At 51.6% G+C, this 20,159-nt stretch overlaps 10 protein-coding genes across 10 annotated transcripts; 5 read left to right on the plus strand and 5 right to left on the minus strand.

Moving 5' to 3' along the window:
- The first annotated feature begins 359 nt into the window (after positions 1–359).
- Positions 360–923, plus strand: BO83DRAFT_55004 (uncharacterized protein). The gene is made up of 3 exons (XM_025537421.1): positions 360–487; positions 684–846; positions 899–923. The coding sequence occupies exons 1-2, from the start codon at positions 464–466 to the stop codon at positions 828–830; spliced, it is 171 nt and encodes a 56-aa protein (XP_025386866.1). The 5' UTR covers positions 360–463; the 3' UTR covers positions 831–846; positions 899–923.
- A 507-nt stretch (positions 924–1,430) lies between these two features.
- Positions 1,431–2,031, plus strand: BO83DRAFT_362931 (uncharacterized protein; the record flags this gene model as incomplete). Its single annotated transcript, XM_025529548.1, has 2 exons — positions 1,431–1,576; positions 1,687–2,031. The coding sequence occupies exons 1-2, from the start codon at positions 1,478–1,480 to the stop codon at positions 2,029–2,031; spliced, it is 444 nt and encodes a 147-aa protein (XP_025386867.1). The 5' UTR covers positions 1,431–1,477.
- Positions 2,032–2,107: 76 nt separating this feature from the next.
- Positions 2,108–3,929, minus strand: BO83DRAFT_408982 (uncharacterized protein; the record flags this gene model as incomplete). The annotated part of the gene is made up of 3 exons (XM_025534098.1): positions 2,108–3,386; positions 3,445–3,522; positions 3,611–3,929. The coding sequence occupies 3 exons, from the start codon at positions 3,927–3,929 to the stop codon at positions 2,353–2,355; spliced, it is 1,431 nt and encodes a 476-aa protein (XP_025386868.1). The 3' UTR covers positions 2,108–2,352.
- Positions 3,930–4,641: 712 nt separating this feature from the next.
- On the minus strand, positions 4,642–6,033 carry BO83DRAFT_55120 (uncharacterized protein). Its single transcript, XM_025537423.1, has 2 exons — positions 5,570–6,033; positions 4,642–5,213 (listed from the first exon to the last, which is right to left on the minus strand). Exons 1-2 carry the CDS (start codon positions 5,592–5,594, stop codon positions 4,810–4,812), a joined length of 429 nt encoding a protein of 142 aa, XP_025386869.1. The 5' UTR covers positions 5,595–6,033; the 3' UTR covers positions 4,642–4,809.
- Positions 6,034–8,014: 1,981 nt separating this feature from the next.
- BO83DRAFT_438244 (CAAX farnesyltransferase subunit beta RAM1) lies at positions 8,015–10,547 on the minus strand. The gene is made up of 7 exons (XM_025536079.1): positions 9,628–10,547; positions 9,357–9,512; positions 9,229–9,303; positions 9,041–9,168; positions 8,872–8,989; positions 8,547–8,822; positions 8,015–8,482 (listed from the first exon to the last, which is right to left on the minus strand). Exons 1-7 carry the CDS (start codon positions 10,158–10,160, stop codon positions 8,197–8,199), a joined length of 1,572 nt encoding a protein of 523 aa, XP_025386870.1. The 5' UTR covers positions 10,161–10,547; the 3' UTR covers positions 8,015–8,196.
- A 3,122-nt stretch (positions 10,548–13,669) lies between these two features.
- Positions 13,670–14,125, plus strand: BO83DRAFT_379289 (uncharacterized protein). Its single transcript, XM_025531470.1, has one exon. The coding sequence runs from the start codon at positions 13,789–13,791 to the stop codon at positions 14,044–14,046; it is 258 nt and encodes an 85-aa protein (XP_025386871.1). The 5' UTR covers positions 13,670–13,788; the 3' UTR covers positions 14,047–14,125.
- BO83DRAFT_362938 (Zn(II)2Cys6 transcription factor domain-containing protein) lies at positions 14,109–17,127 on the plus strand. Its single transcript, XM_025529549.1, has 4 exons — positions 14,109–15,390; positions 15,440–16,291; positions 16,340–16,538; positions 16,592–17,127. The coding sequence occupies exons 1-4, from the start codon at positions 14,260–14,262 to the stop codon at positions 16,690–16,692; spliced, it is 2,283 nt and encodes a 760-aa protein (XP_025386872.1). The 5' UTR covers positions 14,109–14,259; the 3' UTR covers positions 16,693–17,127.
- BO83DRAFT_55161 (uncharacterized protein) lies at positions 16,742–17,137 on the minus strand. Its single transcript, XM_025537424.1, has one exon. It carries the CDS (start codon positions 17,093–17,095, stop codon positions 16,892–16,894), a length of 204 nt encoding a protein of 67 aa, XP_025386873.1. The 5' UTR covers positions 17,096–17,137; the 3' UTR covers positions 16,742–16,891.
- Positions 17,138–17,316: 179 nt separating this feature from the next.
- BO83DRAFT_379291 (protein tyrosine phosphatase-like domain-containing protein) lies at positions 17,317–18,442 on the plus strand. Its single transcript, XM_025531471.1, has 3 exons — positions 17,317–17,907; positions 17,976–18,118; positions 18,196–18,442. Exons 1-3 carry the CDS (start codon positions 17,444–17,446, stop codon positions 18,255–18,257), a joined length of 669 nt encoding a protein of 222 aa, XP_025386874.1. The 5' UTR covers positions 17,317–17,443; the 3' UTR covers positions 18,258–18,442.
- BO83DRAFT_399697 (adaptin-binding domain-containing protein) lies at positions 18,413–19,808 on the minus strand (the record flags this gene model as incomplete). The annotated part of the gene is made up of 4 exons (XM_025533341.1): positions 18,413–18,492; positions 18,534–18,860; positions 18,942–19,465; positions 19,498–19,808. 4 exons carry the CDS (start codon positions 19,806–19,808, stop codon positions 18,413–18,415), a joined length of 1,242 nt encoding a protein of 413 aa, XP_025386875.1.
- Between the last annotated feature and the right edge of the window lie 351 nt (positions 19,809–20,159).

Raw genomic sequence — 20,159 nt, forward strand, 5'->3', positions numbered from 1 at the left:
TGGGATTGTCCCAGCGTTGACCTCCGCTCCGGATCACGGCGGCATCCGGATGTCTGTAAACAACAAATCTTCATCCCTTGAGGAAGGACTCGATGGGGTTAGCAAACGATCAACGGGATCGTCTTTATATTTCTCTTCCTCTGGGGGTGAGAGACGAAGTGATGGGTTGTCATTTCGGTCGAAGACAGGACCCTTTTAAACCAGACTGGGGCGTTTGTTCGTCCGTTAGCGGGGGCGTCTGCCAGGGATGGTAGGGTTAGCCACCACTACCACCACCACCTCATCCACCTCCTCCAGAAGTTACTGTAGCTACTAGCTAGCTGCCTAGTTCATGGCTCGGAAAAGCCAACACAGACACGACTTGGATTCTGGCGGGATGGGACAGGGTCCGTGGCACGACAGATGGTTGGGAGTGATGATGGTGATCATGGGGTTGTGTTGATAGCCCCTACCGTCTGCCATCATGAGAAGGAAAAGGAATCGGAGCATACAGAGGGACTGTTCCATCCAGTTTCTCTTCCTCGACACCCGTACGGTGGGTGCCGGTGTGCTACCATCCATCCATACCAATTGCCAAAGCTGGACGGGAAAGGTGCGGGTTACATTGACAGCCTGTCCTATCTGCCTACCTGCATTCTGTGCGTGTGTCTGTTCGATTTATATCGAATATCATGCCTCAGAACATACACCCACCGAGTACTCACGAGACCGCGGTCAGACAAACTACGTCTTGTTCCCGTCAGTCGGTCAGTCGTGGGATGATCCGAGAGAGCATGACATATAGAGTACCGTCCCAACAAACGGATAGCTACATACTACCTATTCACTAGCTGAGTAGGACGACGGGTATCTTTCTTGCCCCTGGCAATGCAGCGGTGGTATCTGATGATTATAGCAGTGCGATAAGTTGGATCATATGGGAGACATTGTTCTTATTCTTAGTCTCACAAATTGAATCCGTGACTAGCAGACAACGGCTGTGCTGCAGATGGCTAAGCTATGTAGTATACAAGACAATAACACCTGGACTTGCCGATTTTTTGTAGAGTATATCATTTAATTCCTTCATTTCATATTGTCTATTGATTGATCATACATGTGCTGATCCGACGGGACAGCAACATATTCTCCTGAGTACAATCAACCATCAATCAACAATCACCCAAGCAAGCAGCAACAGCAAGCAAGCTAGCAAGCAAGCACTGTCCCCTCGGGAATCCGTGTGACTGCAGACGAAACCGGAATCGCTATCCCTGTTTGATACATATACCCTTACAGTCAATCCCTTCCTTATTTTTGAGAGGACATAGTACCTACAGTACCTACTTAGTGGCGTGAGATATCACTACATACTTATATCACCTACCACACCTCCCTCACCCACCCAACCCAAACCCTCAATAAACACATCCACCACCCCCTCCCCCCACCCCCCTTCTCCCAAACATTGAAAGAATAAGAGAGTGAGAAAGGGATAATGTCCGTCTCCCCCCGCGCCAGCAAAGAAGAATTCATGGCTGCATTAGGCCTCTCGACACACGATCCCCAACACGAGCAATACTACCGCGCCATGAGAGTATGATATAGATCCCCATCCATACTACTACCTTCCCCCAAATCAAACCCTCCTCTCTCCTCTCTCCTCTCTCACCCCCCAAAACTACTACTAAATATGGTATCTTTCAGGACGAAGCAATCTCCACCTACAACCACCTCAACGAATCCCCCAGCAACCTCCTAGACAATTACAAAACCCTCAAACCGCCGTATTTCTGGCACCACATTCGTCCGGAGCGCCAGCGATGGGGCATAAATGAGATAGCGAGGAACGCGAGCCCCCTTACGAGACCGTTGTTTGCCCGTGGGATGACTACGGGCGAGTATGGGCCGAATTGGGTGGCCGGGTGGTTGTTGTATAGTGTTTTCAGGAGTAGGGATGTGAGGAATAATCGGAATAGGAGGAGGGGAGGAGTTGTTGTTGTTGGTGGTGTTCAGGGTGGGGAGGAAGGTATGTATATTTTTTTCTATTAATATTTTTCTTTTTCGGTTGTTTTTACTTTGGTTTGGGTTTGGGTTTGGGAATTTGGGGTGAGCGATGGAAATGTATGTGAGTTATATGTACAGTAGCTAACTATTGCTGTATGTATGTACTAGGTCGGGCGAGTTCTCCTCAGATGGGAGTGAGACATGATGGCGGTGCTTCAGTTGGTACTGCTGCTGGGGGTAGTAGTGCTGCCAGTTCTGGGATTGGTAGTAGTGCCAGCAGTGGAAAGAAGGAGTATTATGATCCTGTTCGAAATGGTTGAGCTTGAGTGCAATGCAACGGGCATGAACATGGGGGCTGTGTATAGATCAATCTCCATCCTCTTCATCATCACCTCCTTTTCCTCTCTTCCCATTCTTCTGCGTCCTCTCCTGCTTCAACGCCTCCGTCACCCTCTCATCCCTCTCATCCTTCATCTCATCCCACTCCACATCATACTCCGCCGCAATATTCTTAATCTCCTTGCGCAACGTATTCCCCTCATCAATCAATGACTCCCACAGCTGCAAATCAATCCCCTTCTCCTGATACAGCCTCTTCTGCCGCGCATTGATCGTAAAATCCAACGCCGACCGGTACGATATCTCCCGATTATGGTACAAAAACCAGAGATATCCCCCCATCAGCGTCGACAAACTCACCAGATACGTCACCGGCTCCATCGTATCCCATCCCAGATCCGTCTCAAACGTCAACCTATACACCAAGTACCACCACATCGCCAGAATCCCCAGCCCTCCCATCGCCACCCGCTGCGCGCCCCGGTGTGCCAGCGCATCACACTCGTGCTTGATCTCCGCGATGCCCTGGATCCGTCCGGAGACCTTCCGTAGTCGCATCCGCAGGAAATATGTCCGCTCGTCGAACGATGGCACCGCCACACGGATCTGATGTACCCCGGCTGGTGCGCCTTCCACGGAGACGATGAATTCCCGTGCCCGTGCTGCGTCGCGGATGAAATCGCCGATCTCGGTGGATTGAGACCAGCGTACGAAGCGCTGCTCCCTTTTGTCACCTCCACCTTCTGATCCCTCGCCCTTCTTGCTGGGCTCCGTTCGGCGTAGGTACGTGTACGTGTCGTCTTCGGTGGGAGCTCGTTTGCCTTCGCCGTCGTCGATACGACCCATCTCATCGAGCTGGTGGACTTCTGCGCCGGTGCCTTCGTAGACGGCTTTTCGGGGCCGGATGGGGTGGTCTTCGATCTGGAGGGCGATGAAGGAGACGGTTGGGGGGCGAGTCTGGCCGTCTTCAGTTGTTATGGCTGGGACTTCGGATTGGATTAGTCGTTCTAGGTGGGAGAGTGGTTGTTGGGGGTGGACGAGAATGGCGATTGGTTCGATGTCTGGGTTGTCAGTATCCCATTCACCACATCACATCAAGTCAATTTAAAAGTACCACACCTTTATGCTCTCCTTGAATCCCAGTTGACAGCGGAATTAGTAGCTTGAATAACCTCGATGGCGTGGTTAATAGCTTTCCTATAATAAACCACATTAGCATCCCATCCCTATCCTTTGATCTCAAAATAGAGATAGAGATATACCCTTCGTCATCGCCTCCTCCAACTTCCCCCTCCTTCCTTCTGCTCCTCCTGCACACCCCCCGTGCGATCCCGTAGTCTCAATCTCTCCAGTTGCTCTTTCGTTCGGGTGTTTCTCATCCCACTGCCGCCAGGGATTCCAGTACGAAACCACCTCCGGTCCAGTGGCGTGTAGACTGCACCACAGCCAGCACGTAGCATATACGTGCTAGTACCATTATACCCCCCTCTTGTTGTCGCAGCGCCTAGTATAGCAGGGGAAGCACTGCAGACGTGCCATTGTGTACTAGGCGCAAGTGGAAGCGCAAGCCCGACTCGATGAACTCGACCCAGAATTGACCGCATTGCGGTCACGTCATCGGCTTATTGGAAGTGGAAGGTCATATATGCACTTTATCTTTTTTAGTAGGTAATGTATATAGATCGACCAGATGGGGAATGAAAGCTGCGCTGGGATCAGGGGTAAAAGACACCGGTAGAATCTAATAGCTTTGAATTAAGATTAGTCTAGAATGTAATTGTCAAAGGGGTAATAATAAGAGTTACAGGTGAAGAAGTGCCTTGGAAGATAAACTTCATAACGTAGTCAGTTAATGTATGACGTACGTCATGATGAGTCAGCTGTGATGGTTGCTGTTGTGGAGACGCGTGTGTCATGTCTATTGTTCGGTTGAGGGAGGCGAAGCAGAGGTTAATTTGTGATGTTAAGGAGGCTATGATGTGGTTGATGATGGTGTTTAGCGTCATTGGGGTGTTGTTCCTGAGGTCAGGGTCAGGAGGGTTGGTGGTGGTGTTTGATTCATGATTTGAGGTGGTGGGTGGTCTAGACCGCTACTATGTACCTTCGCAGCAGCAGCAGTAGTAGGAGTGGTCGGTGATTTCGCCTGCATAAAGTATACAACTTATCAATTGAGCGCTCATCCATCAAACCACCACCCAAGATAGTGATCGCTGGCCACCCATGCAATCAACCAAATACAACCAACTAAAGTATCTGGAATCAATCTCTGTTTTCCCCGTATGACCAAATTCCATCGTCCGTATCCATATCCATACCATCACCGCTAAAAGCGACACCCAACAAATATCCATGAACAAAGAAAAGCATTTCGATCTATCTGGTATTCAAGTCATGTCGTAAATCGTAGCATCATCATGTATCCCAGTATCCCCTCTGCTTCCATCCCCTCATCCCCCGAAGGGAATCATTTGCTCCAAGCTCCTGCTACTGTCCAAAGGCAAGCGCCCTCGTCGGTCCAACACCCCTTCGATCCAATCTTCCTTCACAACTCTCCGGACTGCTCCCACCACTTCTGCTCTCGCCACTAGTCGACATATCCGTCTCATCACCGTATCGTCCCTTTCTTCCCGTGCCAATGGCGACCGGAATTCCCTGAATAGGTCCTCCCCTGTGTTCATGCCCAGCAGGATACATGCCGTCATTGACAGAGAAGTTGCGACAAATCAGGTACGCGCGCATCGCTGCATTCTCTTCAGCCAGAGTCTTCGATTCACAAACGTCCTCCGTCTGGTATTCCCGGTTGTTGACTCGGACGATGCAGGTGTAGCCGCCCCCAACAGCATAGGATTCGTAGGCGGGATCTGCCCAGTGCCGGCGTCGGCAGAGACCTGTACATTATGTGTTAGTAACCTGCTGGTAAAAATAAAGATGACGATCGGGATCGTTGTGTTAACGCTCGGTCGCTCCGAAGGGCGCAAATTCCCCGAGCGATCGACAAATCACAGAAGGTGTAGATAAGAAATCGCATCGCCTTGAGTCAGGAACAACCACCACCACCGCCGTCGGCTCGATTCCGGCCATTGTTGCTTTTCCACAACATGCATGCATGCATGGTGTCTGACATCAATCGTGGGAAAAACAGCGAGCATGGCCACTTGGAGGCGTTGGTCTGACCCAATGGCATAATCAAGAGGAAGGGGGAAGAGGGAGGTCGGACGAATGGCAAACGAAATCATCTACATACTTGCGAGGTAGAGAATATAGTACATCGTGAAGACCAGTAAACGGCCAATGGAAGGTATAGCCCTGGACGGTATCGGCCCAGTATTCGTTGCCCCAGCTCAGATCGAGACAGCACCAGATCCTGGGCAGTCACACCAAAAAGGTACCGGCACGAGTCTATGTTGACAGCGATGGTTGGTGCCCAATGATCACTCAGTCACTCAATCGCTGCCTCTCATATGACGGGCAATGGTTGCTGCTATTTTTGTGTGATTCCTTTTTTACAATAGCCAAAGAGCCCTGTTCACCACAAGCGGGCCGTGACGGTCGACAACGCCTAGTATAGATTGATGCAAACAAAGGGTACGAAGGACCGTGAGGGAAGGAACTAGCGGCCGAGGAGAGTCAAGCAGCATGCCTTACACTGGCGGAGGACAGGAGAAACAAAAAAAAAAGAAAAGAGAGGCGAAGAATATCATGCTGGCTCAGGTATAGTCCGCTCAAATAAACAGGGTGGGGCTGGTCGTTGATAATTATTCCAGTTAAAGGGGAGGAAAAGGGTAGAGAGAGACAGCGACAAGAGAGACACCGTAGGGGAGAAAAATAATTACCAAAAAGCAAAAAGAAAATTAAAAATTAAATCAACCATTTCAATCAAAAGAACGGCTCTCCACCGGCTCTTTCAACCTTCTCCACAGATTGGCCGAGGAGAAAGGCAATAGACGAATACCCTCCTCCCAAAAACGGTTCTAAACCTCACTAGCTTTGTCCGTCTTGTCGCCTTTCTGCTTGGAGAAAGCAACATGGCAAGCGCGGTCCAAACCCTGATGCGCTGGCATGGCTTTTCACCAGTGGTCCCGCGCAGAAAAGATCCAGGACGTCCTAGCCCATCGGCCACCGTGTAATTCGCCGCCGATCCAGGCGGCTAACATATTGACATGTTGTTCAGGATAAGAGCTTTCCGGGCTAATCGGTCGATTCGGTCTACCATTCTTGCTGCAGAACGTGGGCCGGTTGTTCTGGGCATGCTTAGAAGGCGCCAGTCCGTAGTCAGCGCGGTCTTTTTGTGAATTTTTATTTTTCCTCCATTTTCCTTGCGCGTCCCCTCCCCTCCCGATCCTTCGGTCTGAGATGGATCCATAAACCCCGCAGTGTGTAGAGGGAACAACGACTGTCGCCCTGTCAAGCAAGTCGCAACGAACGTAATGGAAGCACGGGAGAAAGACTCAAGGAAGGAGGCGTCGTGGAATCCCGCTAATGCACATTGATGATACATAACAAGGGGTTGATGTCGCGCAGATGAATCCTGGCATGGAACCACCAGAGAGAATTGGTTGCTGGCGGACTTCTTTGTACCATGGGCCGATCGTCCCTACTGGAGGGGAAGCAAGAATACCACCAATGATGGAAGAAATCCCCGTTGGACTCGACCGTAACTTATTTTTTCTCCCCTCTGGTCGGGTCAATGCTGAGACGATCATGACCCTCGACGACTCGGTAAGCCATCCGAATCCGCTTCCCTTAGTTTTAGCAGACCGCTTCCTCGGGTGCCTCCTGAGTAATCCTCATGTTAAATGACCTTGAACCCTTCCAGAGGGCTAAAGACCCAAATGTAGAAAACACCCGAAAAAACAAAGGTCCCTAAAGGCCTCTTGCTATCAGACCCCAATTCACAAATCATCCTGGAATGTATCGGCTGCCGCGTGAAAAATCCGGATAGGCTCCAAACTGGCTGGAGTGGATCAAGCTCAGATTGGTCGAGGCGTTGGATGTTGTTGACAAGCAGGCATCGCGGATGCAATGATGAGTTGGCAATTTCGCTTCGTGCGGCGGGGAATCCATGCCACTTCGACACGAAGTGAGCAGAGGATGAGGAGAATGGAGGAGGGTTAGTTAACCTTGCAGAGTAACCTGAGAGGCTTTTCCTCCCTCTTATTCAGCACCACCCCGGGGAATTTGGCCTTTGGCTCCAATTTGACACCCGTGGGGCCACTGCCTTTTCTTCCCTCATTTGACTGATTGACGGGTCGCAGCATATTTGCTCAGTGTGTCTGTGCATGGTGTGTAAGTCCGTCCTTTTTCCTGGTGGCCCTCGCGTCGCGATGGTGACATGTATCGCTTGGATGCTTGTGGAAGCGAGGGCGGGTCATGGTTTCTTTCCCCTCTATTTCTTAGCCGCCTTGTTCTTTTCTTACTTATCGTGGTGTTCATTCTTGGAGGCGCCAGGGATGGGGTCAATTGTGGGAGAATGCTCAGTCAAAACTGTTCCTAGTCTGAGCATTGCCGGGACCGTTTCAGCGGGCGTTTCTAGTTTCAGAGAGTCTACTGGAGAAGACCCCAAGTGGTCGAACTCTGAGCAGCTGATGTCGCACCAAACAGTTTGACCCCGGATCTCGTCGCAAGGCAGACAGAATCAGTAGTTTGATCATCCATGGTAGCTGCTTCTGGCTATCTCATCTGTATGACTACCATTTCCTGGTTGCTTTGATTCCTGGCTGGAACCTACTTCCCCTCAGTGCGGAGGCCAGCCAAAACTATCTTACATGCGTGTCACAAGCTTATGGACAATTGATTCTTACATGCGTCGTACTGTACAAAACATACTTTTCATTGATATAGTTCCCCTGCTCGATATCGGCACCCGTCCCATCACCACTCGGGCTTGATTGGACGTCGCTCGCACCATACCCGCAAATTCTCTGCGGCCGCATGGGGTACCACGAAGATCGGGTGGAAGGCCTTCAACCGGTCCTTCTCATCGAATACATTCTGGTCGGAGGATGCGTCATCCAAAGCAGGGATAGGAGTGCATTTCCAGGAATACGCCGAACCAAAGCCTTCATCAGAGCTGATGCTGGAAGTGGTATGGTAATGATGATACTGGGCCGAGCTCAAGCCCGTCAGCGCGTAGCAGGTGTGGTACGAATCCGGATGCCTAGTAGTTATCGTTAGCCTGGCCACACTGTGGAAGGGATCGGAAGAGGAAGGGAGTTGCGTACTTTCCAGGCTTATCACGGAGCCCCCCGTACTTGGACTGGCAACAGCCAAGGATATATCTGGTTAACCCTTCACGGCTGTAGAGATTGGCAGGGACCCGCTCCGGACCTGTAGCTGACTGAACCCCATTGAGGGCAGACTGAACTAATGGCCAGCAGGTGCCGACCCAATGGCTGTAGCAGCCATCCACCAGTTTATTGGTTCTCCCCGAAAACCCTCCTTCGGGGGCGTACTGTCGAGCAGAAAGCCAGCTCAGGAGTAAAGGAACATCCATGCACCTGACGTTATCAGCGGAAGCGGGGAGAACATGAGAATGCGGCCTCTTACCTCGACACCACCACTTCTGGTGGGCCCATGAGGCACAGACATGCCAAAGCACAGAAAGTATAGGCGCCATGTGCCTCAGAACCGGGGCTTCCGGAAATGCCGCCTTCGTATGTTTGGCCTGCAGCCAGATTAGTCTAGCCCGGAAGCTTGGGGATGTGGAAGCTCTTACACCTCGACAGATACTCCGAGAGGCCACTGGTAAACGTCTCAAGACCGTGCTGCCGAGCTTCGGCATCAGAAGGTAGTTCCAGTGGCAAATTTAGTAGCGAATGGACCACCATGGCGCAATAGGCGCCTCTGACCAAAATTTAGCAAAAAGCAAAAGGGGTATGCGAAGCAAGCAACGGGAGAAAATACCGCACGTCTTCTTCCCCGCCCGCGCAGACCCTAAAGCCGCCGTCAGGCTGCTTCAAACTCCCTAGCCATCTCCACCTGGTCTAGGTCAGCATGCATTGATGCTCAAGTCAGGTACCGCAATTACTCACATCGCCTCCCGATCGATCAGGTTGAATGCCTCTTCGCCTCCGACCATGGCTAAAGCGAGCACTGTGGCATAGCTAGAGGCGCAGTGGGACAGTTGCCCGTGGCCTCCGCCCATGCCCCCTGTAGGATTTTGCATTGGCGTAAACGTGGAAACGACACTAAAGAGAGGACTTAGACAATGGTCGTAGACAGAAAGACAGCAATTGAGAGCCAGAATCACAGCAGCCATGATCAATCTGCAGTTTCCAAGCGCACAGCTCAGTGATTGCTTACCGTTCACGGTATTTGGTGACATCTTCCCCCAGGAGGCTTAATCCAGCCAGCACCCAGTAGACCATCCAAGGCCGGCTTGCATCCATGCCAGCGAAGCCCTCTGGATAGTCCTCCAAAGAATCGTACAAGTAGATAAGGTGGTCATTCTGATTCAGAGCTGGCACGCCAAATCGATTGAAAGGACCTGCCTGGCTGTTGTGAATGCCTTTCAAGAAGGGCAAACATTTGTTGACGGTCTCACTTTGGACCTCAGAGGACTCGGTGCACAGGGCATCTAGGAGCAAAGGCAGCTCTTGAAACAAAGCCGGAACTCCGGGATGTGGTTGGGGTTCATACATGCCGCCGCTGCTGTTGCTGCGCTGATCTAGCGAGGTGTGCTTTTTGGATGTAGGCGCCGAGGGCTGATGGCGACCTATTGACGAACTAATAGATTTGGTGTCTCTACCCTGCGCGTCTGTTGGTCTGGATGTTTGGTTGGATGAGAAACGAACTTTGCGACGCGGCTTCCCTGCGGCAGCGATAACGATCGGCATGGAACTTCCTGGAGTTCGAATATATAGATTCGGGACTACTGTTTATTGGCGCGATCGAGAATGATCGAGATGAGCCTGGGTCCGATTGTTCTCCTCTTCATGAATGGAGATGACAGCTGCCATGGCCGCCCGCAGAATCCATTGTTCTTTCTCCCCGCCGCAGTTGCAAGTCAGGTGGGCCCCTCGTCGACTCCTCAGGCCAGAAGGCCCCAGTCGAGTTGGGCGAACAAACCAAGTGCGCAAGTTAGATAGTAGAACCTCGGTTCCGCAAAGATAAGGCTGCCATGGGAAGACGGTATAGTTGGCTGATGGGGGAATCGTTTCTTTATCCTCAGTTTTGTCAAAATCTTACATGGTGGTGTCAACCCCATACTATGTGGTATGTTGGTAATTGGTATAAACCAGCACGTTCCCGAGGCACCACCATCTGCTTCTCTGTTTTTCCTTTTTCTTCATGACGGATGGATCCCGTGACCCCCTTTGTTCCTTTTTTCGCAGGCAGCCAGCCCATCGCCGATGAGGAATGGATCGCCGCCTTCACTCTCCCACTCGGGCTAGCGGGCATTCCGGTCGGCGGCCGGAAGTCTTAACCCTAGTAGACTAAGATGCAGCTCCTTCAGTCTCCATGACTCGACCATGAGGGGTCAAAGGGTCTCAGGAGAGCTTCTCCTCTCCCTCCAACCTCTTTCCCCCCTATCCTGTCTCTTTGTCTAAACGTTGAATCATTCGGAAAGAAGCTCCAGTGGTTTCCCGACCCTTCCAACCCTGTCCTAGCCGACTCAAGCGACGGGATTGAGCGCGCGCATCAAACCAGGCAGGATTTAAAGTTATTGACGCTGAATTTTAGTCGTCTACAAAAAGTCTACTACCTAGACTACGTTGTCTTTGACTAAAGATTTCGGGCACTGACCATCGACACTACTGCAGATCCGCTTCCCGTGTGTGTCTCCTCTGTGACCTCACAAACATCACGGCCGTGCTAATAATAAGATTTTCATGGCTGCTGCGACTTAAGCGCCAACGTCGTCAACCGGCGTATCCGTCTGGACATTGTTGGCTCTGGAGGCATTAAAGCGACGCGCTGGACATAGTATGTATGGCTTGCGGCCGCTGGCGTGGCGAGCTGCGAGTCAGAAGTCCGTGGTGCTGATATGTTTCATAGCCGGCGAATCGAGTTGTCGAGCCCCATCGGAGTGGAGTTCACGGGCTTGGATTTCATATGCAGAACGTTTCCTTACGCCTGGCTGGCTCGTTGCCTGCTTTAGGGAGGTGTGTCTGTTTCCTTTTTCCCCTTCGAGGGAGCTTCCGCGGGCCAAGACCGTTTTGGTTTCTTTTTTACCTTTCTTTGCACGGCCCCGTGGAGGAGGTGACCACCCCAATGGTGCTGACATAGCCCTGCGCTTGCATGTTTGTTGAGAACCAATTTTGGATCTGTCACGTTTTCCCTCCCCATTTTACGAGCCGTGTTGGCGGTTATGGGAAATGTCTTTGTCGACCCTTGCTAAAATTATCTAAACGGGTGGGGTCACGGAAGTCACAAGGAAAAAAGTGGGAAGGCCAAGTAAGAGGAGAACAGAAAAAGGACCCTGTAACGACGGAGGAAGAGACATCCGCAGCATGTACATGCCAACGCGCCGCGGGATTGCATATGCCTATCTTCATGATGATGACTTACCCAGAATGGTAGGACGAAGGGGAGTCGTGAAGTTGCCTCGACCCTTATCGACTCTCTTCATCATCTCATCATTTCATCATCGTCAGGAGAGAGATGCAGATAAGGAGGGATGATGTGCTCTTGCGGGATTCCTAGGAGGGGAATCGTACAGTAGTCGTACCTAGTTGGCCTCGAGGGGCAAGGCCTGTGGCATGCTCATGAACCTTGGAGCTACTGCACCGTCAGCCACCTTGTTGGCACGAAATCAACATGTGTGCGCCAGTGATTGCCCACTGATTGGGAGGATGGGCGTTATTGGGCCGAGATGATTATCACCTACCGTGAACTCGCAGGCCATCCCGGTCGAGGGACTGGGGGTGGAAGGGGACGAATGGCAGCCGGGACCAGAGGCTGCTAGATGTATGTAGGTAAGCCCGGACGTACATCAACAATAGTCCTCCTGTCCACCCTCGTTGAACCTGAAGTTTGCCTGTCACTGGCGAAGACTCACGCACAATACAGTTTATGTCTTTGAGTTCGGTGGTACGGAGGCGTTGAGTCAGCGAGGGTCCTTTTCCGAGCAGTCGCTCAATAGTAACTCAAAGAGAGATGGGTTTAGTTTAACACTAACGGCCCTCGGGGCAAAGCGACGAAGCAGGAAAAAGAAATATTGCCACGGCCGACCTTCGATCGGAGACATTTGCCAATAATCGTGGCGCCTTAGTCAATAATGCTCCATCGAGTCCAGTCTCAACCGATCTTTGACGGTTTCCACTGATCTCCCTTTCCCGAATGTGATCCCGTGTCTCGACAACGGAAAATTCCGTCCGGTACCGCGGTAGCCCAAAAGCAAGCAGGCTTTTTGTTGATGATTCCATTCCAAGGGCGAAGTAGCACTACAGCTCGAGGTGCTACTATGCTACTACTACGCTACTATATCACTAGTTGACTGACAACAAATCATCTGCCTGATGACTTTTCTTTTTTGGAAGGGGGAGTATTCATTCTGAGCGAGAGGTACTACTGACGTAGGGCAGTGCTACGCTGGAAGGCAGTTGGGAGAGTCACTGGTACATAGCCGGTACGTGGCTCGGACGTGGGACGCCAACGAGAGTAGGCTAATCCGATGCATGGGCGTATGGGGCTAGTACTGCCGTCGCGCGCATCCCATGGTCAGCAGCTACTAACAGTAACTAACCCACTTGGCCTAGTCTAGTCTTTTATTTTTCCTTTTTGCTCTCTTTTTAACTCGGTTGGTAGGCTTCCAATTTGCCCAAGATCGAGAAAGGGCTGATAATCATGAGACTTGTCAATTGAACAGTTAGCAGTACGTAGTGGTTCGATCCTTAGGTCATATTGGGTTAACCGGTCTCTAGCATATTGTGAGATGTAGGGTCCTACAGATTGAACTCAGATAGGACTAGTGTGAAAGACCATGTTGGCTCTTTTTTCTGTTTTGTTTCTTTGGAGTGGCACTATTCTGTCTGCCTTTTTTTTCTTCGTTGTTGTTTCTTTTCTTCTGTTCCAATTTTTTTCTTCATCAAGTTTTTTTTTTTTTTTAGTTACTTCCTTTTTTTTCTTTTGTGGATATCATCTCTTTCTCCATTTTGGCGCCCGGGGAAGAAAAGCAGACTACTGTACGTGCTAACCTAGGACACAGTAGTAGATTGTAGATAGTAGTGAGTACTGATAGTAGTTCATCAGCTGTGGATGGAGTAACGCCACTCCAATCAGGTAGGAAAGGGTCGTGGCATTAAGCCCACCCGGGCGGAGGGGATGCAACCCAGCCTCTCTTTTCCAATTTTCCCGGGACAGAGAGGGAAGAGAGTCAGTCAGTCTTTTTGACTTCGTTCACGAATCCCCACTTCGGATGGTGATAACTCCTTCCCAGGATCCCCTAGCGTATCTCCGGCCGACGCAACTCCCGCCTCACCGCTGCTTTGCTCCCCACCGCTAGCCTGGCTTTTGCCCGCCATGGCCTCATCCTATCGCCCGTCCTCGTCCTCTTCTTCTCGCTTTGCACCCCCGGATTCTGGGCTTTCTGCTCATCCGAAGCCCTTCTCTGGTCCTCAGGCTTCATCAGTCACCATTCCATCAATCAGTATTCCCACGTCTTCCTCCTATCCCCATCCCCATCCCCCAATCCCCTCCCACACCCACCCATATTCTTCACGCTCTTATTTGTTTTTTGTACCCCCCAGCGTGTGTCTATCTGTCTGTCTGTCTGTCTAACTTCTGTCTGTCTATTTGTCTATCTGTCTGTCTTGCTGTCTGTCTATCGCTTGAGTTTTATTCTTATTTTCTTTTTTTTTACTCTCCCATCTTATTCATTTCTTTTTTCCCCTCCTCTTTTATTTCCCTCTTCAAAGTGTCCAGCAAAGTTCATGCAATCCTTTCCTTTTCTCCCTCTTCACCGTTGGTAAATAGTTTCCTGTTGTCAGCATCATGTCGAATGTCGATTTATCAAGCGACGGCTTCATTGGCCTGGACTACGACTCGAGGAATTACCTCCAAGCTCACTCATGGCCCGTGGCGGTGGACCACCAGGCCTCTCAGCGATCCGATGGAGCGCGAGACATCTCGCCCTTGCAAACCAGCGGTCACGCTTATGATCAATCGGTAGCTCAGGATCCTAATCTGATGGTCGACTGGCACTTCCAGCACTTGCAACCCCACCTTCAGTACTCCCATGAGGAGGCCTCCTCCGCTCCCCAGCAGTTCACCACCGCCGCTAGCTATGGCATGTCTATCCACTCTTCTCCCGTGGATCTCATGTCTGGAGCCCACGGCCACATGAGCACGAGCCTGCTCGATGGCTCTTATCTGCCCCTCTCCGCGCCGGTCGACATGGTTCCATTCCCTTACCATGACCTCCAGGCCGACCTCATGGCGTTCCCTCCTGCCGATGGCTTACCGGATCTGTCCGCCTACAGCGCACCACAGAATGTCCTGGAGAGCAGCTCTCCCACCGACACTTACCTGGAGGTCCGATCTTTGTCCAGTAGCGACAACGGCTGGAGCACCATTGAGCCCCGTCGCTCTCATGAATTTTCCTACCCGGACCAGGGCATCTTTATCAATCCTACCCAGACGCTCCACGACCGGTCTCTGTCCGAGTCGTCTTATTCCACGTCATACGGAAGCTTCGTGGAAATCACGAATCCAATCAATTCGCCCAGCTCTGACACCAACTTTGACACTGCTTTCAACCACAGCATGACTCGTCGGGTCTCTTACGACCACACCTCGCATGGTTCTCAATCGCCTACGGCGGTTAGCCCCGTGGCCATTGTGCGGCCCATTCCGGTGCCCTCCAAGAAGGCGTCGACCCCGCCTTCTCGGTCCGCAGGATCAACTTCATCGGCTTCCCCTCCTAGCCGGAAGCCGTCTCGTAAGAGCCCGATCGCTGCTAAGACAGCCGAGACCAAGGTTCGTAAGCAGTCGCAAAATGGAAAGCCAGAGACCGAGAAGCGTGTTGGCAAGCGTAAGGGCCCGCTCAAGCCGGACCAACGGAAACAAGCCAGCGAGATCCGCAAACTGCGCGCGTGTTTGCGTTGCAAGTTCCTGAAGAAGACTGTAAGATAGACCCCACCTTAGCGATGCGACATACTGATTGAGTAAATAGTGCGACAAAGGAGAGCCCTGTGCGGGCTGCCAACCCTCGCATGCGCGATTGTGGCAGGTTCCCTGCACGCGGATTGACATCAAGGAGATCGGCTATTTCATGAAGGACTGGAAGGCGGACTACGATCGTCACGTCAACTATGATTTCACGGTCGGAAACATCAAGGGGTTCTCGGAATTGGAGACGACTCTTTTCATCACTCATGGCTACGGTCAAGTTCTTCCCATCAACGCCCGCGAGGTCTACGTACACGATGATCAGTGCTTCAAGGTCGACTGGGTGGAGTCTTTGCACCGGGAGCCGACGCCATACGAGGTGGAAACGGCCAGGCTCTCCGCTGGAATGGAAGGCATCTCGCACGCTATGCTCTCGGATTATCTGGATCGCCACATTGACGGCAACGGAACGTTTGAGAAGTTTGTGGATGACTACTTCGAAGGCACACCTTTCCTGACGCAGATGCTGAAGACGGCCTTCCGGTATTACTACCGCACGAAGTTGCCGGTGATCCGCAAGGCGTTGAAGCTTATCATTGCCTACAACCTGACGCTGCACGTTACCATGGTGGAGGGTATTGGCGAGGAGGAGCAGTTCAAGGGCAAGATCAATGACACGACGTCCAAGTTCAGTGGCAAGACGATAGCGCCTGTGATGGTCAACTTCCAGGTCAAGTGTGCCATGGCGAACATGTGGCGAGAGTTGCAGAAGGACGTGCTGGAAGAGCTGTCTAGCCTCTACTCAAGTGTCTACAGTGGAGAGAAGCTCAAGAACTGGCCGACAATTTTCATCCTGGCTTCGATACTTCTGGCCGTGTGGGAGGAGATGCAGTTTGACTGCCATTATCGTACTCCGGTATGTGGAATGAACGTGTGTGCAAGCCGTGATGCTGACGTGTCGCAGGATGCTGCCGCTGTTGATAAGTTCTGCAATGATATGGAGACCACACCGGTGGGAGTCATCGTCGGTCTGTTCCAGGCGATTTCACAGAAGCTGCCTGCGTTTACGGACTGGGAGACGACCAAGCACCACCACCTGCTGCACTCGAACCCCGATGTCTGCAACACAATGACCGAGGTCCGCCAACATGTTACGCAATTTGGTAAGCGCGAAACTGAATTCTGGTGCGTCTGTGCATTGCTAATCGTTCTGTAGAGAGCTATCTTCGGGGCCGTAACGGTTCCAAGTTCAACCGCAATGACTTCGACTGTTTATCCAACAAATTTGTCTCCCGACTTGTGATTCGCGCAAACTAAACGACGTGTAACGAGCTTTGAGATGACGGCATTATGATTATGACACCAGCCCGGCATCAGCGAGCGCCTTGCTTTCGTACTTTCGCCTTGTCATCACGAAGCTTTTCATTCCTTTGTTTTACGAGGCTCTCTGGGCGTGGGAACCCGGAGGGCCGCTCTAGCCTGAAGCATCTGTCCGATTTAGCAACCTTTTACCTTCTCAGTGGTATACCTTTCTCGCACAGTATTTACAATAGCGATGATGAGGATCACGAATGTCATGATATTGTACGGTCACGACCTGATTGGCAGCGGACGACGAGGGCAACTGCGTTGCCGACTCATGCTGGAGGCTAGTTCTCGCTTCATGAAGCTGCGTGTTTGCATTTGTGTCCTTGATTAGCGTGTTTATAGGATGAATCATGATTAAAAGTATGAGATGCCAGTAGCGTATGCAATACCTTACTACCCCTTAAAGAATGTAGTAGTAGAAGCATTGACCATTGAACCCACCACACATTCCACACAGCCCAAAAATCAGTCATAAATCATCCTCGGCACAAAATCTGGGGGAGATTACATAACCATCCTCACCACTGATCGACGCGTCCCAACGATCCACTAGTCCCTACCTACCCTTCTACTTATCAAGCTACACTACTTATTTTCCCTCTTTCCTTCACCACCACCATTCCACCACCACCACCACAACAACAACAGTACATACACCCTCCCCTCCCATCACCCCCCAAGGGAACCAACAAAAGAAAAGATGGGACTATCTCGCCCCTACCTCCTCCTCTACAACGCCGCCTCCCTCATCCTCTGGGCAACATGCACGATCCGAGGCCTCTCGCAGCTCTTCTTCTCTCCGAATACCATCCCCCAAATATTCACGAACGTCTACCCCCTCCTCCTAACAACCCAATCCCTCGCCCTACTGGAGATCATCCACAGTCTACTCCGTCTCGTGCGCGCGCCTGTCCTCACCACCGCCATGCAGGTCGCTAGTCGCATTCTGCTTGTCTGGGGAATCATGTATCTGTTCCAGGGTGTGATTGTGGGGGAGAAATATGCTGCTGCTGGTGTTGGTGGAAGTCAGGAGGTTGTTGGACTGGGTGATTATGCCTTCTTGGGGTGTTTGGGCGCGTGGGGTGTGACGGAGTGTATTCGCTATGGATTCTTTGCCCTGCAGTTGTCGGGGGTTGGGGTGCCGGGGTGGTGGGCTTGGTTGAGGTGAGATTCTTGATTCCAATAATTTCTATTTGGTGGTGGTGTTATTGCTAACCTGGGGATGTTGTTAGGTATAACACCTTCTATGTGCTTTATCCTCTTGGTATCTCCAGTGAGTGTCTTATGGTGTACAAGGCGTTGGGGCCTGCCGGGGAGTTGGTGAGTCCGTTGTATCGGTGGTTTTTGATTGCGGTGTTGGGGATTTATGTTCCTGGTGAGTTCATCTTTCTTCCTTCCTTCTTGGGGAGAGGGGGGTGCTTTTGTATTAAGGGTATGTGCTAATTTGGGTAGGGTCGTATATTTTGTATACGCATATGATTAAGCAGAGACGCAAGGCGATGAGCAAGAAATAGGTGTGTTGACTGAATAAATTGGGGGTGGAGATACGTGGTGGTGTAAGGTTAGAAGAGGTGGATCTGTATGATGGTGATATACTGGTGTAGTGGTATAGATGGATATAAGCTCGGCACGATAATACATAACATATTGTACACTATATACTTGGCAGCTACATCTCCCTCATGATATCACGCACGGCCTTTGCTGCAAACCGTTTCCTCTCCGCTTCGGGCAACTCGTCGCTGATATCTAATGACCATGTTAGCAAACATCCAACCTCACTTGGAGACAGAAGGAATCATCACTACCCTTGATGGCTCGCATCCGAAGCAACAGCGCCTCGACCGCATCGACGCGCAACTCCTCATCCTCTTCATCGTCATCATCATCAAACCCATCCCCTCCTCCCCGCTCAATCGCCATCCGCAACCCAACCATCTCGCGCTGCAGCTCATCCACCTCCAAATCGAACCCATTGTCCGCATCATCCAAGCCCAAAAGCTCGCGCTCAAGATCATCGTCAATCCCATCATTCAGTAACCCTGTCTCTGCATCCTCCGTCGCAGCCCACTCATGCGTCTCCAAGACCTCTTTAATCCGGCGCATGCCCTGTAGTTCTACACCCATAAGTCAGCATCACCCATCACCACCTATCTCATACCCCCCAGACGAAAGCAAAATGGAATAGTTTAACATACCACCATACCGATTTCTCCCCACCTCCTCCTCTTCTCCCTCCTTCCCACCCCACCTCACAACCTCCATTCCCATCAACCCCATCTCACAGACCTGATCCTCCCACCACCCCTCCGAAAACACCTCATCAATCTCCAACCCCAGCCCATCCTCATCCTCACCCTCACCAGCTACCTTCCCAGAACCTGCTGTCTTCGTCTTCTCCCCCACCAAAACAACCAACCCGGGCACCTCCCCCACCCCACCCCTCTCCTCCTCAATCAACGCCCTCACTTCCCCCACAGCCCTCACGAACTCCTTCAGCCCGCGCACATCAGCCCTATCTTCCACATCATCTTCCTGCTGTGGTTCCTGCCCGGGTACGGGGTCCATCTGCACGGGGTTCCGGAAACAGATCATCACGGCGCCGATAGCGTCCCGCACGACTTGGGCCTCGGGGCTGGAGAACTCGGTTCTCCATTGCGCGGGGGAGATGGTGCTTCCGGATGCTGAGGGGGTTGGTTCGGGGTCTGGAGAGGGATCTCGTCTACCCAGATTGGGATATCGGCTGTGTAGTACTTGTTTGAGAGGTGGAGGGGCGGATGTGTGGTGTAGCCGGCGAATGTGGTGGTGATGGTCGTGTTGGATGCGAGGGAGGTGGTGGATGAGGCGGCGATAGTGGAGGCTGAGGAGAGGGTGGGTGTTGGTGTTGGTGAAGCTGATGCTGGCGCTGTTGGAGGAGTGGTGACGGGGGTGCCTGTTAGGGAGTGTAGGAGAGGAGGGATGATGGATTGGGAGTGTGTGGTTGGGGTGAGGATGAGGAGGCGGCGGGGGTTGGGGATGGGGGTTGGTTTGGAGGTTGATGTTGATGTGGATGTCGTGGGTGGCATTTTCGGTCGTTGATTTGGGAGGGTTTGTTTGAGGTGGGGTATGTGGTGAAGAGTTGCTGTCTATTTATCGTGAAGGGTTAAGAGTTGAGGAGGACAGAGAAAGTTGGACGGGATGCGGGGAGGGCGGCGGAGTAAGCTCGGAGGTGGTTTGGTTAGGAGTGATTGATCTCGTGTTGATATTCCTTACCATGTTTCATGCCCTCTTGCAATACAATTTATGCTTTGGATTATTCACAATGTTGTAATGATGTATTCGAATTTGCTCGTGTCGTTGGTATTGATATTAACCTATCACATCAGCTAGCTAGCTAGCTGTCTATGTATCTCATCACTCCCCAACTACATCCTGAG

This window comes from Aspergillus eucalypticola, assembly GCF_003184535.1.
Source record: "Aspergillus eucalypticola CBS 122712 chromosome Unknown BO83scaffold_16, whole genome shotgun sequence".
NCBI classification, from domain to species: Eukaryota; Fungi; Ascomycota; class Eurotiomycetes; order Eurotiales; family Aspergillaceae; genus Aspergillus; species Aspergillus eucalypticola.